The 17,954-nt window shown below is 34.7% G+C and overlaps 1 protein-coding gene across 24 annotated transcripts; it reads left to right on the forward strand.

Annotated features, from left to right (window-relative positions):
* Nucleotides 1-1,786: 1,786 nt before the first annotated feature.
* LOC110660996 (O-fucosyltransferase 16) lies at nucleotides 1,787-16,950 on the forward strand. 24 transcript variants are annotated; one of them, XM_058131418.1, is made up of 14 exons: nucleotides 1,787-2,211; nucleotides 2,313-2,363; nucleotides 2,488-2,578; nucleotides 2,822-2,898; nucleotides 3,201-3,289; nucleotides 3,430-3,613; nucleotides 7,875-8,056; nucleotides 8,667-8,769; nucleotides 9,092-9,423; nucleotides 9,516-10,913; nucleotides 10,998-11,106; nucleotides 12,257-12,624; nucleotides 14,738-15,078; nucleotides 15,684-16,950. In XM_058131418.1, exons 1-10 carry the CDS (start codon nucleotides 2,044-2,046, stop codon nucleotides 9,955-9,957), a joined length of 1,719 nt encoding a protein of 572 aa, XP_057987401.1. In that variant the 5' UTR covers nucleotides 1,787-2,043; the 3' UTR covers nucleotides 9,958-10,913; nucleotides 10,998-11,106; nucleotides 12,257-12,624; nucleotides 14,738-15,078; nucleotides 15,684-16,950. The 24 variants fall into 24 exon arrangements, with proteins under 24 accessions (XP_057987401.1, XP_057987331.1, XP_057987340.1 ...); XM_058131348.1 differs by having other exon boundaries at nucleotides 9,516-10,910; nucleotides 11,297-12,624; XM_058131357.1 differs by having other exon boundaries at nucleotides 9,516-10,910; nucleotides 11,914-12,624.
* Nucleotides 16,951-17,954: the final 1,004 nt, after the last annotated feature.

Here is a 17,954-nt window from a genome sequence, read left to right on the forward strand (position 1 = left end):
AAGTTAAAAAAAAAACTTCCCAAATTTCACTTAAATAAATTATTTTCTAAAAAATTAATTTAATAATACAAACAAAGCAAACACTTCCTCTTTTTTATTTTTTTCTATTTACCCAACCAAACAATTTCTAGTAACTACAAGAAACCAAAACTCCCAACCCAGCTGAACCCATAATACTAAACCCAACCCAAAGTTACAGTTCTTTGCTGTTGTTGGAGATGGAACATATTGACGAGCCGACACCAAGAAACTGTCTTAGTAGCCCAGGACAATTGTCCACCAACTGAAAAGCACCACCTAGGACATTAAACCAACAGTCGCTGGACTACAAGAGAGACAGTCACCGTTATTGGCTGCCGTATGAGGAAGAGATGGTAGAACTTATGACCATTTGTTCTCTTTTTAACCTGGGGAAAGGAGGCAACAGCCACTTAATTTAGTAAGCTCAACATCCCTAAGTTACCTATCATTAATCATGCATGGACGGAGCCTCCATAAGACGATGGCCGGATTTTGCTCCAAAAAACCATAGCTATTACATGGATCTTAGAAAAAGCTCTTCCTTTCTTAGACTCTGAATCTATGGCAACACAACAAGTAAAAGCATATTTATTACAAAATCTAGCATCGAAGAGCATTGTATACTATGATAAGACAAAAAAATGGCGAGCAATGCCTTCCCCTGCCCATAGACAAGAGTAGCAAACAAAATCATAGAAAATGATAACGGATAGTATATCCGTAAAAATTGCTCTATTTAAATTTTAACTAAATTAATATTTTTAAAATTCGAATCAATCTCAAATTCGATTAAAATATATTTTCAACTATTTGAATTCGTTATTATTCGAATCAGAACCCATTTGATTTTATATATTTTAATTAATAATTTATATAAAAAATTATTTTGGTTAATAATTTATATTTTAAATAAAAAATTATTTTGATTAATAAATTATATTTTAAAAATTTAATAATTTCATAAAATATTTAAATTCTATTTTATATAAAATAAAAAATATAAAAATCTATAAATATTATTATAAAAAATATATATTTTATATTTAATTAAGTATTTATATAAATATATTCGGATAACGGATACTCAACATGTAAAATTTAAATTTGTCACAAGTATTAAATTTTTAAATCCAAATCTATCCCAAACTTAACTATATACTATACAAATCCGTCCTATTAAGATTCGATCGATCGGATACGAGCAAAAACTTGATCCGTTATTATCTCTACAAAATCATATGAATAACTCAGTTAGACTGAGAGCAGCAGACCAAATTAGAAAAGAGGGAAAAATCTGTTTTACAACTTTACTAGATACTGCAAATCTCATGCCTTAGAACATTTGTTTTTTAATGGTGCAAAATTTGCTCAAAAATACTTGTTTCAATGTAATTTATTGTATCAACACTAATATAAATTCAATAACACACCAAATATAATAATAATAATAATAATAATAATAATAAATGAATTTTAATTTAAATAGTATTAAAATCTTTTTTAAAATTATGAAATTTTAAATTTATTGTTAATTGAATATAATAATAATTAAAGATGTCAAATGATTTTGAATTGAATTGAAATTAAGTTGATTTAATTTTAAATTTTAAATTATTATTATTATTTTTTTAGATGGAATCGGATAAAAAAATTAACAGAAAATAAAAGAAAGGAAAGAATCACATCAATTTCAACAGCGAAAGCTGACTGAGGCAGGCAGGCAGCCAGCTCACAATTACAGGCCGCTCTACTTTATTAATCATTCATTTTCTTTCTTCGCCAAAGCCTATCAGATGCCCATTTGCCAACGGACCGTCTAATCAAATCCTCGTCGTTTTATCTCCGCAACTCTTTTTTAAACTACGCCCGGCTCCACCACACGCCTCGCCGGCTCTATCTCCAGCCAATGCTGGCCTCTTAGTATAAGCAGATCCATTTTGCCTCTAATTCCTATCGTCTCCCTCCCTCTATACGACAATTTTTTAGAGGGAGAGAAGTGCTTGTTCTCCAAAACCACCGTAAATGGCTCTTCATAGGCGGCGCTACCACTATTACAACCATCTCCGTTCTCTGCTTCCCCTTATATCAGCTGTTTCCGGAGTTCTTCTCATCCTTTTTGGTCTCCTCTCCATTCTCGCCCCTTCTCCTACCGTTTCAGATAGTTTTCGTCACCCTCGCCGTGACTACTCGGTACTCACGTTCCCTACATCTACGGATACATGCTTATGCACCTGCGAATTTTGATTTCAGAGGTCGTCTTGTTTACTCATTTTTGTTTCTTTCTTGATCAGTCAAATGTTGGAGCTGATGTTGCGATTGGAGAACCAGTTTTTCGTGTTCCGGTTAGGGTTTCGCTTCATATAATATTTATAGTCGTCACTGTACAAATGTCTGTTTTGGAGCTTTTTTTTTTTTGGGGATCTTGACTTGCTTGATGTGATTTGTTTTTGTTTTATGGTACTTTAGAGCACTGGAGGAAGATTGGGTCATGATGTTTGGACCTCACGAAACTCCAAATTCTACTATGGATGCAGTAATGCCAGCAAGAATTTTGCAAGTATATATATCTTCTCTTTGCATATTTATTCTTACATTCTTTATATTGACTTACAATTTTAGAAAGTTTTGTTTTATTATTTGTGCCTAAAAGTGCTAATAAGAGATTTCATCCTACTTGAAGCAATTATAGCAACCCACTTGATGTTTACCGTTAAAAGCATTAATCGAACTGATTGGACACTTTATACTTGCTGGCTATTGAATCTCTTTTTTGAACTGAACTTGGTCCATTATGCTGCAGATGCTGGCACTATCACCCAACGTGATCGGTATTTGCTGATTGCTACAAGTGGAGGCTTGAATCAACAAAGGACAGGGGTACCTTTCTGAGCTGCCATTTTGCACTATCGTTTTATTGGTGTTTTTCTCCTATTTGTATGTGTGCCACTACCTTCAAAGATTGTGTGATTTAATTGCGAAACAGTTAGGTTGCTGAATTTTATAAAGCAATCATTTCAATTACCGCAGCTGTAAATTGGATCCAATTATTCTTTCAACCTACAGACTTGTTTTATGATGTTTTATGTGTAGACCATGTGCTTTTTCTTTGCTTCATCGTGATTAGACGTCATTTGATCAATTTGGTGTTTGATATAAAGTTTGATTCCACGCTTGTGCAGATAACTGATGCTGTTGTTGCTGCCCGTATTCTAAATGCTACTCTTGTTGTTCCAAAGCTGGACCAAAAATCCTTTTGGAAGGATGCAAGGTTAGTTATGAATGAGCATAACTATAAACATGTTTGCAAGTTGACCTTTTAGAATATTGAAGAACTGCTCAAATCTTTGAAAGAACAAATGTTTTTGAATATTGCAAAGTTAGATAACAATTTTAATTTATCTTGTGCAGTAATTTTGCTGATATTTTTGATGTTGATTGGTTCACTAAGTCTTTATCAAACGATGTCAAAATCATAAAAAATCTGCCAAGAAGGAGAGGGAAAACTTGGACTCCACATAACATGCGTGTTCCAAGGAAGTGTAGTGAGAGATGTTATCAAAATCGTGTGTTACCTGTTCTTTTGAGAAGGCATGTAAGTTCTCAGATCTCAACTTTTTCTGATTTTATACAGCATAAAGTTTGACTATGTTTTACTAAATTGCACAAGTTCTGCTTGTTTATGTTTATATTCTACATTCCTACTGCCACTCTCTAGTATCACTTGTACCTAAAACTAATATTTTTAGAACCCATTTGTGGGCTTTGCCTTTTAACAGAGGTTAAATTACCCTCTTATGCCCATTGCAAAGCATAGGGCCTCGTGCACTGGGGGTGTTAAAGAAATGCATTTAATTGGTTGATGTCTTGCATATGTGACCATTAGCTCAGATGAATCCATGTTCAGGAGACAAATGAATGCTCAAGTGGTAATTTGAACTCACTGTCATTACTGATTTTAACTGCTTCCCAAGATGGAAATGTTTAATAACCGGCAGAAACTAGCTTGAAAAGGTTGATGAGATTCGATTTGCATCAATTGAGTAATTGACAAACTTTGCTTTTGATTTGCAGCCTTATAATATTGTGCATAGGTCTGAGCAGAGTTTGGTTATAGTCGAAAAATCGAATCAATCTAATTTGGCTTTTGATTTTTTGGTTCGGTGTCTGTTATAATTTTAAAAAACTCAGTTGTTCTCTTGGGTTTGGTTAGTTCTGTCAAACAAATTGAACCGACTGAAGTATCTTTACTTCAGTGGTTTTTGTAGTTTCTAGTTTTTGAGCCTAGTCTCCGTTTCATGGCCAATCCATTAAACCAAGACAAATCCCCAATTCCCTATTTCCCTCTTTCTTTTTTCACATGAATCTTCCACTCTCTCTGTCTCATCTCCGTCCTCGCCGTTCTTTATCCCTCTCTATCCCAAGCTTTCATAGACCCATCTCTCACAGCCACAGCCCCAAGCCAAACCATAGTTACCTAGAATGTGGGGCGTTTTGGATTGTGGTATGGGTACACGATACGCCATTTAACTAAATATAGGTTATGCGGGGAGTAGGCTTAGATGGAATGCCAATTCGGAACGCGGTTTGTGAATCTTATTAATTTGGTTCGTGGTACGTGAATTGCACTTAGTATAATCCTAAGTTTAAAACACCAAATTAAATAATAATTTCTTTTAATTTTTCATTTATTTTTTATTTTTTATAATTTATATATTTTACAAGATTAATGTTAATAAATGAGAGTCTTAAAATTTTATTATTTTTTTTCAATATGCTATTTTTTATTAATTAAATTTAAAAATATACTAATATTTGAGTATGATGGGCTTTTTGTAGAGCGGGCCTTATATTTTAGTTTCCTTATTATGAAACTAATGGGCCTTATATTTGCTCTCCAAAGCTCATTAAGCTCCCCATATATTAATTCAAAAAGTAGTCCAATTTAATCTTAAAGAAAATGATGCCTAGAGATTAGAGAAACCGCTTCTTCTTCTTCTTCTTTTTTCTCTGCAATCAAACATTTCTTCTCCTTTTCTTCTTTGGGTTTTGCTGCTACTTGTTATTATTCTTTGTTCTTTGTCCTTCTTATTCTTCCCTTAGATTTTGGATAGGTGGCGAGTGATTGAAATGGATTCGCTTGATTTGGAACTCAAAACCTTCTTTTTCTTTGGGCTTTATTGCTGATTCTTATTTATCTTTGTTCTTTCTTCTTCTTCTTCCTCTTCCCATTGATTTTGTGCTGAGTGATTGAAATGGGTATGCTTGATTTGGCGAGCTAGATCGTGTACCCAAGCGATTTGGGACGTAAACGTTCCACGAATTGGAACGCATGACCCAGATTGCGGAACCCTAGGGGAATTGGTAAATTTGGTAACTATGAGCCAAGCCCTTTATGTACCAAGCTTTCATAGACCCACCTCTCATTCTCTATCCATCTCCCTCTTTGCTCTGGTGATCTCATTTTACCCTAGTGTTATCAAGGCAAAAGGCGAATGGGTACCTATGGGCTTAGTCCAGAGGCAAGGTGAGTGTCTTTTTGAAGCATGGTGCCCTTGCCTAAATTACATAATACACACTTTTAACATAAAAATTCATATCTTTAACTACTTTATTAAGTAAAAAGCATATTAAAAAGAAAAAAAAAGAATTTATGTAACAACAATAAAAGCTATCAAATATCAATATCAATGCTGTCCCAATTCAAGCAAATAATAAATTAAAGTATTAAACAATTGATTTTTTCAATAATTTGCACAATTGTACATCATGGAATATTTAGAAAGCTTTTACAATACTAGCAACAATGCAACATATAGAAGAAAATTACAAATTAATTAATTAAAGCATTAACTATCATTGCTGCCCTTGCCCAAACTCCCAATTCAAGCAAATAAGAAATTAAAGTATTAAACAACATATTTTTTTCAATAATTTGCTCAATTACAATTTACACATCATAGCAAGAGCATCAATACTCATTTAATGAAAACATATCACAATCGCAATACCCATTTAATAAAAATCATATCTCAACAATACTTATTTAATAACAAAAGCAAATCACACTAAATATTTAAAAAAATTAACAAAAAAAAAAGTGTTGGACTAGTAGGTTGAGCAACGTGAAGCCGCGAACAGAAACAGAATAAGAGAAGAAAGAGGAGAGAGAAGAAGGAAAAATTCAAAAGAAAAAAAATCATTGGATCGCAGGTTTTCCAGGTTGCACAGCGTGAAAGTGAGAGGAGAAAAAAGTAGAAGAAGAGTAGAAGAGAGAGAGGGGAAAGAATGTGAAGATGAGACATAGAGAGAGGAAGGAAGAAATACCTAATTGCTGACTCTGCTTTGTTTCTCCTTGCAACTCTCTATTAGTGTCGTTAAGAATGGATAGTTTAGGGTTTCTTTTTGTTTTATGCTATTAATAATTTTTTTATTAAGTTGTCATTAGTTTGATGAGGTGGCGTCTCAACGCCCCAACGCCTTTCAACTCGCAGGTATGGGGCGGACTACTCTTCTTAGCAACCTCACCTCCACTGGGCGAGTTACCAAGGGCTTGCCTCACCTCGCCCAGTGCCTTTCGTCGCCTTTTACAACATTGTTTTACCTACAAAATTTCATTCAAAACTCGGTTACTATTCGTTAAGTGTTCTCTCCTCGATTTTCCCTTGATGAAGTTTGAAAAGCTGCTGACATGCATGGCGACATGCTTGCCAAGGGGTCAGTCTCACAAATGTGTTTGCACACGTCCGCGGAGATCCACCAAGCCATGAGCAATGTCAAGGTGGGGTCTTTGCATCTAAGGGATATAAGTGCGCTTTTGGCAAGCCTGGCGTTGCATTGTGAATTCAAGACCTGGTGCCATCCATTTGCGCCTTATTGCTTTCCTTTCTCTACCTTGTTGTTTGTTGGAATCAAATAAGGAAGAAAATATGGGTTTGTTTGACAAAAAATTAGGGTTTATTTGATTATTGAAAATTGAGTGAGTTTGGGAGAAATAGTGTCTGCATTGCGAATTCAAGACCTGGTGCTGCCCATTTGCGCCTTACTGCTGTCCTCTGGCTACCTTGTTGTTTGCTAGAATCAAATAAGGGAGAAAATTTGGGTTTGTTGGCAAAAATTAGGGTTTATTTGATTATTGAAAATTGAGTGAGTTTGGCAAAAAATTGAGTTTTAATGATTGAAAAATTGAGCTTGAGATAAGTTTCATTGTGATACAATTTGCGTTTTTTTTTTTTATTGATGAATTTGGAAGAAGAATTGAGTTTTGTCTTATTGTTGAAATTGGACAAAGAACTGATGGATTGAATTGAACCAATTTATTTCAGTTTGACGGGTTCAGTTTGGTCTCTCATAAAATGCATTTTGATTTTTTGGTTTTCCAGTTCAATTTGATTCGGAACCAAACCGACCATTTTGCATGCCTCTGACTGTGCATCATAATGAACATTCATGTGTGATATATTAAATGTTAGTGCTATTTTGGTTAGAATTCATACTGACCAAACATGTGATTGCTTTAAGGTTTGCTTTTTGTTCTTTATTGGTTTTTAAAATTGCATCCTCATTTTGAAAACTGGCTTAGAAATTCTAGCAATGAAGTATGTAGATCACATGGACCAAAATCAAATACAAACAAGCTTCTGGCCTTGAAATTAAAACTGTTCTTTAATCTTTATATTTCCCAAATCCTAGTTTGTTTGTTCATTAATATAACCTTGGAATTCAGTGTACTGGCACTTGAAACCATGGATTGATTTAGTTAATTTACCATCCTTCGTGTTGTTACATTTTGTTTTGTGTTGAATGGTTTAACTTATTATTTTGGAAATGACATTGCTTTCTTAATTCTGTGACAGGCAATTCAGCTGACCAAGTTTGATTACAGGCTTGCAAACAAGTTGGACACACAATTGCAAAAGTTGAGATGTAGAGTTAACTACCATGCTTTGAAGTTTACAAATCCTATTCTTAAAATGGGCAAGACATTAGTCCACAGGATGAGGATGAAAAGCAAGCATTTTATTGCCTTGCATCTTAGGTACTCTGATTGAATTTCATTAGAGATGTATTTATTTCATTAGAGATGTATGTATTTAAAACTACATGTAGCGTGCTCTAATCCCATAGGCTTAACTAACTAGTTTACTTTCACATCCTGAATTCATTAAGAAAACCTGTCAATTAACATACACATGTCATTTCATGTATTTATACTCACTGCTAGACACCCTTGCGTGTTGGGGTGTGTACATTGGCTCAAAATAATTTTAAATAAAGTGTGAAAGCATGTGGCTATGCACACACATAAAAGCCTTTTGTTTGTTTACAGACATCTGAATATGACTGCATCTTTTTGAGAGCATATAGACAGGAAAAAAATGCTTTGATTCTTCCACTGACACGTAAAGAGTAGATGCATCATGACTTTTTGGGATGATAATTTGAATTCTAATGATAGGGCGATGAGCCTAAGAGCAAAAGCTAGTAGCCTCAAATTTCTTTAGTGGTAGTTATGCAAGCAGGATGTGGAAGCTTTTGTTCATCGAATTGTAGTCACCAGCTGATGATTTTTGCATTCAAGAAGTTGACATTTACTTAGGACAATCATTACATGGTTTCTTGATGCAATTAAATGTCCCTTACTACAGGTATGAACCTGATATGTTGGCATTCTCAGGATGCTATTATGGTGGAGGTGATCGGGAAAGGGAAGAACTAGGTGCCATACGGAAGAGGTGGAAAACTTTACATGTAAGGTTCAATTGACTTGTGTAAAATTGATGATTGCTTTGACATTTATAGCGTGTAAATATTTGTTGATTGCAAGTTTATCTGTATAAAATTGTTGTTTATTGCAGTTGGATGATTAGCACTCTGAGCATTTGTGAGGTTTTTATTTATAATAGAAACATGCTGAGACCAATGTAGTAAAGAGGATTCATTCAAATCTTGCATTGAATTTGAGCTTGAGTGATTTTCCATTCTGTTAATTTTTTACTTGGTTTCTGTTATATGTGTTGAACCCTATAGTTTAGATGAAGTATGTGTAAGATTTATTTTAATACATTTGCAGATTAGAAACCCTGACAAGGAAAGGAGGCATGGAAAATGCCCTCTCACTCCAAAGGAAGTTGGTCTCATGTTGAGAGCATTGGGTTATGGCAGTGATGTTCATATTTATGTGGCCTCTGGAGAAGTATACAAAGGGGAAGAATCATTGGCTCCTCTAAAGGCACTCTTCCCGAACTTCTATACTAAGGAGACTATAGCCAAAAAGGAGGAGCTGGAACCATTTTCTTCATTTTCTTCCCGAATGGCTGCACTTGACTTCATTGTTTGTGATGAAAGTGATGTATTTGTTACTAACAACAACGGTAATATGGCTAGAATATTAGCTGGGCGGAGGTAATTGGTCTTTCTATTTTTCTCTTCTGTATTCTTCATTTTCTTGTTTCCTGCTGCCGGTGACTAAATTTTTGTGTTTCCTTGGATTGTAGGAAATATTTTGGACACAAACCCACCATTCGCCCAAATGCTAAAAAACTTTATCGTTTGTTCTTGAACGAAGGTAACATAACATGGGACGTGTTTGTATCTAAAGTGCGAAGTTACCAGCGGGGCTTCATGGGGGAGCCAAAGGAAGTTAGGCCAGGCAGGGGAGAGTTTCATGAGAACCCGCACACCTGCATCTGTGAAGATTCTGAAGCCAAGGCAAAGAAAGATTCAGGACCTAGAAAGTACGGAAAAGGGTATAATGTAACTGGAGAGGATAGCACAAATGATGATCTAAATGTTGATGATGAGCCAGAACTGTCTGAACCTGATAATGATGGTGATCAAGAAGGTACTCTGGAGGATGATCCACTCAATGGTACAGGTTTGGATTACGAGGGATTCAACTCTGAGGAACCAGAATTAGAAGAAATTGTTTCAGACTGACTGGGCTACAATAGATTTCTGCCGTGTGCAATCAATTATTTCCAAACTTCCATTCCTTGTGTTGGGTCTTGCTGCTGCACATTGTCAGTGTCATTAACGGTCTGTACATAACACTGCTAGGATAGATGGGTGAAAAGAACCCTTTGAGGGGGCATCATCCCATTCATCAGCAAGATATGGGCCTTGAGTTGAGGATGATAACTTTTATTGAGCCTTCTGCCTCGTTGGCTGTGAAATTCAAGGAATGGATCTTAGACGGGTCTTGGAGGATGATTTTTGGAATTGAGCTTTTTGTCTGACTGCTTGTTAAGATGCTGAAGGGCGCACTTAATTGGACCCATTTCTTTGTAAAATAGAAAAAGATGAAAAAAGGGCATATGAAAAAAGATCAAGCTCTATCTCATCTGTTTATCACCAAAAAATATTATCACTTCATTGTTTCATTATAAAAATGAAATTTTTATTAAAAACGAGTTTGATAATTAAAATTTTCATTTTAATAATGAAATTAAATTATTTTAATAATTCTTCAAATGGGACAAATGAAGTATTTCATTATAAAAATGTATTTTATTAAAAAAGAGTTTGATAATTAAATTTTGAGTACAAAAAGGGTAAGTTGATATTTCATCATAAAAATGTATTTTTTATTAAAAAGATTCAAAAATTAAGTTTATGAAGAATAATTTAAATAAATATAAACATAAAAGTAATTTTTTTAAAAAAAAATTGATCTTTATTTATGATAGTACATCCGCTGCTTGAAATGCTATGCACCATGTATTCTAATCCCATCTCGCGCCAAAGACACCTCATCTCATTCCTGTCCTGCCCAGGCTAGATGCATTTCAGATGTGAAAGCAGACACCGATCACGCCAGCTTCATCACTTGCACTCTCAGCCTTGGAGAGGAAAATGAGGTTCTGCTTTCTCTTCCATGATTTGTTTGAATGGTAGTAAGTGCTTAATTTATTCACTGTTTCATCTAATGAATTGAATTGAAATGTGATCCCTGGTGCACTTGATTCGGCTTTCTTCAGGTGGAACTGAACTCGTATGCGAGGGCTTGTTTTGACATTCCTAATGAGATCCGGGACCTCTCTTCATGCCTCATTGATCAACGCATCTTCTCCACTGTCTTCTCTACTGGTACCTCATTGATCCCGTTCTGCTTACACTTGTTCCTTTTGTTAGTTATTATTAGTTGTTTTGGGTACATAATGAAATCTGTTCGGAATTGTAATTTTCAGGCTTGAGTTGCTTCTTTACTGTTAAGCTCATTAAATATTAGGCTGTTAATTCACCACTAAAGCGTGATATTTTACAATTCTTTTGGTAGGGAATTGACTGACATTTTGAGCATTATGACAGTTGGTGTTTTTCGGTGAATCAATTGCTCACGTGAAAAATTGAAAGATCTGGCTGAAAATATTTGCTTGCGCCTCTCTTGATTTTTATGCAACCATTAGAATTTAGAAATGCCACAGCTGTTGAATTTTCTTGTCGTTATTGAAGATGAATCATATGGAGCAGCTGTATGGCAGATTCCTGAATTATATAGCCAGCTAAATTCACCTCAATTAGAAAAAATTGCATCCCTTGATGCACACTCTGGCAAGATTAATTGGTTAGTTTATACATCCTTCTCATACAAGTCAATGCCTGTGCATCCTACTCTTATTTGTCTTATCAGACAAAAAAAATTTACCAAAAAACATAGACGACTTTAGAAAAGTTATCAGATCTGTATCTCACACCCATAAGAAACATTTGGTTCTTTGGTCTTACACTCTTCATGCAATCTCACCTGAGAATCTTGTTTTCTGCATTTTTATTTTGTTCAAATTTTCCTTCAAGTTATTTTTAGCCATGTGAATTTTGTATTTTGTGCTTAATTAGTGGGGTTTAATCCTTGCATATTTTTCCTTTGGCTCACTTTATTTGTTCATCAAACAGCACTTTATGGTGGCCATCTGGGAGAAATGATAAGCCAATCAGCATTGATGAGGAATATCTTTTCTTATTGAGTTTAGATTGTTCTAGAAAAGCAGCCCAGGCAGAGTTTTTGATAGAGATTCTAGCATAATGATGGTTCTGGTGTTTATGTATGTGGTACAACATTTAACTGCCAAGTCATACCATCAAGTGAACTCATTTTGTTGGTCATGCCTCTTGCTGGAAACATAATCTTGGAAGACATCATCAGTCTGCAATTTGTGACCCTAAATGAAGTTCACTTGTTGAGAAAATGCATAGAACTTTACCAGTACCTTGAATTCTTACGCAGATGCTTATTCAGATGTTGCAAAATCTAGGTTCATTCCAAGGAGTCATCCAGTATGTTGCATTACTTATCTGGTGGAGCATGGGATCCACATGATGTGAATGCTGTTGCTGCAATCTGTGAATCCTCAATCCAGTTTGGGTTCTATTAAAAATGAAGTACAAATCTTTTACATATATTTTGCAACTCCATAATCTTTTGTATCGGCCAAATGTCAAGTATTCTTTCTGGAACTGCTAATTGTTTGAAGTTTTTTACACAATCTATTTTTTGCTTCATGTCTCATTATGGCAACATACTTACGTACTTACAGGAAGACAAATTCAATTGACTGCGCCCATGTCTCCAATGCCAACTATGACACCAAGGACAAGCACACAGTTGTAAGAGCTTAGCTCATTTTATGCATATGCATTCTTGCTGAACAGATTTTTTAGATTCTTCTTTTGCCCCTCTCAGACTATAGCTAATGTGGATATTTTCTTTGAATTCGATGTGGTTACAAATTTTGTCTTTGCATGTGTGTATCCATTGTTATTTTAATGATCTCTTTAATATTATTTTAATGATCTCTTTAATATTATTTTAATGATCTCTTTAATAATAGTCAAAATGGAAATAGCGTGAATATAGATTATAGAACAATAGAAAAGAATGTAAATTATACTAGAAGGATTAGATCTTTAGAAGTAAAGGAAGCACTTAAGAGAATGAAAGTAGGTAAAGCCTGTGGACCCGATGAAATACCAATTGAAGTGTGGAAGTATTTGGGAGATATGGGAGTGGCATGGTTAACTAAATTATTTAATAAGATTCTAAACTCAAAGAAAATGCCTGATGAATGGAGGAAGAGTATTTTAGTACCTATTTTTAAAAATAAGAGAGACATACAGAGTTGCTCAAACTATAGGGGAATTAAACTCATGAGCCATACTATGAAGTTGTGGGAGAGAGTTGTGGAGCATCGACTACGTCATGATACTTCTATCTCTCTCAATCAATTTGGTTTCATGCCTGGTCGTTCAACTATGGGCGATCTTTCTCATTAGCAGCTTGATGGAGAAATATAGAGATGGGAAGAAAGATCTACACATGGTTTTTATTGATTTGGAGAAGGCTTATGATAGTATTCCAAGAGAGGTCTTATGGAATGCGTTAGAACAAAAGAGGGTATCTATTAGGTACATACAAGTATTGAAAGATATGTATGAAGGAGCAACTACTATTGTGCATAAAGATTGGGAGGGGATACAAGAGATTTTCCGATCTCAATTGGATTACATCAAGGATCAGCCATAAGCCCTTACCTTTTTACATTAGTTTTAGATGAACTGACGAAACATATACAAGAGAGTATTCCTTGGTGCATGATGTTTGCAGATGATATTGTTCTGATAGATGAGACACGAGAAGGAGTCAATAGGAAGCTAGAACTTTGGAGAAGTACTCTAGAGTCAAAGGGTTTTAAGTTAAGTAGAACGAAGATGAATACATGCATTGCAAGTTCGGTGAAGGCCAACCGGTGATAGGGAAGGAGTTAGTTTGAATGGAGTGGCACTGTCCCAAAGTAATCACTTTAAATATCTAGGCTCGATCCTTCAAGTAGATGGGGATGTGAGGAGGATGTTAGTCATAGGATTAAAGCCGGATGGTTGAAGTGGAGACGTGCACGGAGTTTTATGTGATCGTAAGATTCCCACATGATGTGAATGCTGTTGCTGCAATCTGTGAATCCTCAATCCAGTTTGGGTTCTATTAAAAATGAAGTACAAATCTTTTACATATATTTTGCAACTCCATAATCTTAGTTTTGTATCGGCCAAATGTCAAGTATTCTTTCTGGAACTGCTAATTGTTTGAAGTTTTTTACTCAATCTATTTTTTGCTTCATGTCTCATTATGGCAACATAGAGCACATTAGGCTTACAGGAAGACAAATTCAATTGACTGCGCCCATGTCTCCAATGCCAACTATGACACCAAGGACAAGCACACAGTTGTAAGAGCTTAGCTCATTTTATGCATATGCATTCTTGCTGAACAGATTTTTTAGATTCTTCTTTTGCCCCTCTCAGACTATAGCTAATGTGGATATTTTCTTTGAATTCGATGTGGTTACAAATTTTGTCTTTGCATGTGTGTATCCATTGTTATGAAATCGGGAACTTGTATGTAATGTGAGAAAACAAATATATATTTGAGTGCTTTTAATAGACCATTTTTTACCTTGATTCAATGTATCAGAATGTTCTAATGGCAGTCATTTGAGATTTGCATTACAACAAAACTACCACACACATAGCATCGACATACTTCCCTTTTGTTAATGGGAACATTTGTATGCAAATGAGATGATTATTTATTTCAAAGTTCTCCAGTAAAGCTTGTAGGATTTCTATCCTTCAAACTAACTCTCTTTAGATATTTTATTTTATTTTTTGGCATTGGCTAGCACTATTGTTCAACTTCTTATCTTTATGAAATTAATTACTTCAGGTTACTGCAGAGGATGAATCTGGGATACACGTGGCACCTTAGAATGCCAAAAGTTCCTATCAAAGAGCTTCCTGGACATTCAACCTGGTAATAGATTTAGGCTCTGTTAGGATTCTGGAACTCTGATCTCTTTTGGTCACGTTCCCAATTGGTGACCTGCTTAGTCATATGCTTAACTGTGTTTTTATATTATTCTTATTTGCTAAAGTTTGCGTGCAGTTGGTTCTCTCTGGTGTTAAGTGATCATGTTTAGGCATTTTATAGTTGTCTCATCATGCTTGCATTTGTTGGCAGGACATGGGCTACCGCAAGTAACCCAGAGTGCAATGGGCTTATTTCTGGTCTCTCTCTCTCTCTCTCTCTCTCTCACACACACACACACACACACAGACATTCATGTAAATGTACGCACACACGGACACAAAAACATGCACAGAAGAAAAGCAGAGAATTTGTGTACAGTATTTCTGTGATATTTCTACTTAATACTTGTTTTAAAAAGGATCTTTTCTCTTAAATGTCAAGTAGAATTGAGGAAAAGTTGGAACTTTTGTGAATAATAAATGGTTTTGAAAGAATCTTTTGCGTTTCCCTAAAATGATTTGCTTTAGTCAAGGGAATATCTTTGGTTGACAGGGCGGTGTAATAATTGGTAGCAATTCTCACTGCTCCTGGGTCACGGTGTTGCCGTATGGTAGTACAACTTAATCAAGTAGTTTTGATTTTCAGTCTATGTGAGATTAGATATTATAATTTTCAGTCTAGGTGAAATTAAGATTATGCTTATCAACCATTTGTCATATGTCATTTATGACGTGCTAATATGTCATTAAGGAAGATACCAATCCTTTTGAAGGGCATTAATCTCTGGCCTATTGTGATAATTGATGAAATAATACATTGCATGTTAATCCTAGTTATATATCTATACACATTTTCCTACCAGAGTTAAGCTTTGCAGAGTGGTGGTATAGGTTCGAGAGTTAAACTTGTGGTTGGCTTCTACATCAACTGATGATGAGATGACATCTGAGAGGTCATTTTCTGGCTGTATCCTCAAAGTTTATTGTGACTTCCTATTATTTTTGCTTTTGGTAGCCAGGTTGAGTCACCAACTCGGCTAGTTGATCCATTGCTTAATTCATACAGTGATTTTTAAGACAGTGCATATGGCAACCAGCCTAGCTATCTGGTATCTTATGAACAGCACTTTTTGAGCTATATCTGACCAATTTGAACTGTGATTTTAGGTCTAGCTTGGATTTCTCGTGAGCCTTGTATTTTTGCTTCGTCATCTTATGATGGAAGAGTAAGACGCTTATCATTTATCATAGGGAGAAACAGTAGAAATAAAATTTTATTCTCTTGTGGAGGAAAAATAAACTTAGCAACGATACTGTAGGATTTGTGGCTGGTAGCTGATTGACTGAAGAAACTGTCCTAAGCAAACACAAGTTGATATTGTCATGTTCTCAGTCACAATATGGGGATTTTTTTTTTTTGACACCCGACCGATAGATCTTACTTTAGGGAGTGAGATTGCATGAGGAACTGATCCATTACATGTCAACGCTCTCTCAACGATTTGTTCATGTATCATAGGTAGTTGTAGAATCAGTAAAGCCTTTCCTCTACAAAAAGTGAATTCACTATAGTCTGCCCTTGTGCGACAACTCTCTTCTGGTTTTTCCACTACCTAATGTAAATTGTTAGATAGGACCACGCAGAAGAACCAGACCTAAAATATGATATTGGAGGGTACCATAGTGGCTCAACAAGATGGAATTGATGCAAGTGGCCATTGAAATAAAGATGGCCACTGATTCTTTCTCCTTTCATTTCAAGCTTTATTCTTATTTCGGACGTCGGGCTTAGGGAAGTAAATTAATGGGTTGCTGAATATAACCATTTTCTTTTGTAGGCCAGCCCCTTCTTTATTCGCCATTGTTTGGCTATTTACAAGCATTGTGCTCTTGTAGATGTCTCCGTTTAATGTGAACGTGGTCTCCGTTATTGTTTTTGAGAGATACATGTACAAGACAAGATCAAGATGTCCCTCTAAGAAAAGAGTCCAGTACGCAAGACCTGCCACCCATGTTCTTTTCCTTGTTTCATTTATGAAAGTAACATGATTTATATTTGTTGCTATTTTCAAATATAAATGGTGCAATTTTCTTAAAAAAAATGCAATTGAATTTATTGAAAAGCCAAAATTGTTATATTGCTAAGGCAACATCACTTCCTCTGAGAGATTGCCTTTTTGTTTTGCTGATCTTGAGTATGTCTATTAAGAACTTATTTTGTGCCACCGTTGTTTGTATAATAAATATATTCTAATTATTAATAATAAGATTTATATAGGATTTATTAATTTTATCTAAAAATATCTGTCGGAACATTAATTTTTTTTTTAAATTTTGTGTTTTATCTTTATTAAATATAATAAATATTTATACACAAAAAAAAATAAATGAGAAAAAGTAATTTAATTAATTATTATTATGATATTATAAAAATAAAATTATCTAATTATTTTTTTAATTATCATATAAAATTTAAATATAATAGTTAAAAATAAACGTAGATAATAAATATAAAATTTTTTATTAATTAAGATTTGATTAATATTTTAAAATTATTTAGTTTAATATATCAAAATAATATAAAAACGTATTTTTAAAGTCATTCAAAAAGAAAATTTAATTTTAACACAAAAAAAAATTAATATGAGAATTCCTGATCAAATTACCAAAAAAGAATGTGAATAAGAAAATATAGATAAGGTTTTAAACATTAGTGGCTACTATTAAATCCCCTGTGACTTGGTAGAAAATTTGTTGTTAGAATGACGAATAAGTAAGGTTTCCAAGAGTCATGGTTTAAAGTGACATTAAGCTTATCCAAACAAAGAAGGGGATGACTCGGATTAATGTTTCTGGTTTCCTCGTTTCTTCTCCCCCCCTTCTTGCATAAAGACACGTGTATCAATCACATGCCACGTATTTCATGACACGCAAGCCACCACGTTTTCCTCTTATCCACAACATGGTCAACAAGTGCCCATCCATTTCATCAAGCCACTAAGTAACAACACGTGGGTGGGTGGGGGTACAAATGGCAAATTGTGAGGCTTTGGGTTACTTTCCAACGGAGATTCTGAATCCGCCTTTTCCCACCCAGTCAGCCATCACTAAAGATTTGAAAACTCCATTTTTGA

This window comes from Hevea brasiliensis, chromosome 2 (assembly GCF_030052815.1).
Source record: "Hevea brasiliensis isolate MT/VB/25A 57/8 chromosome 2, ASM3005281v1, whole genome shotgun sequence".
Classification (NCBI taxonomy): Eukaryota; Viridiplantae; Streptophyta; class Magnoliopsida; order Malpighiales; family Euphorbiaceae; genus Hevea; species Hevea brasiliensis.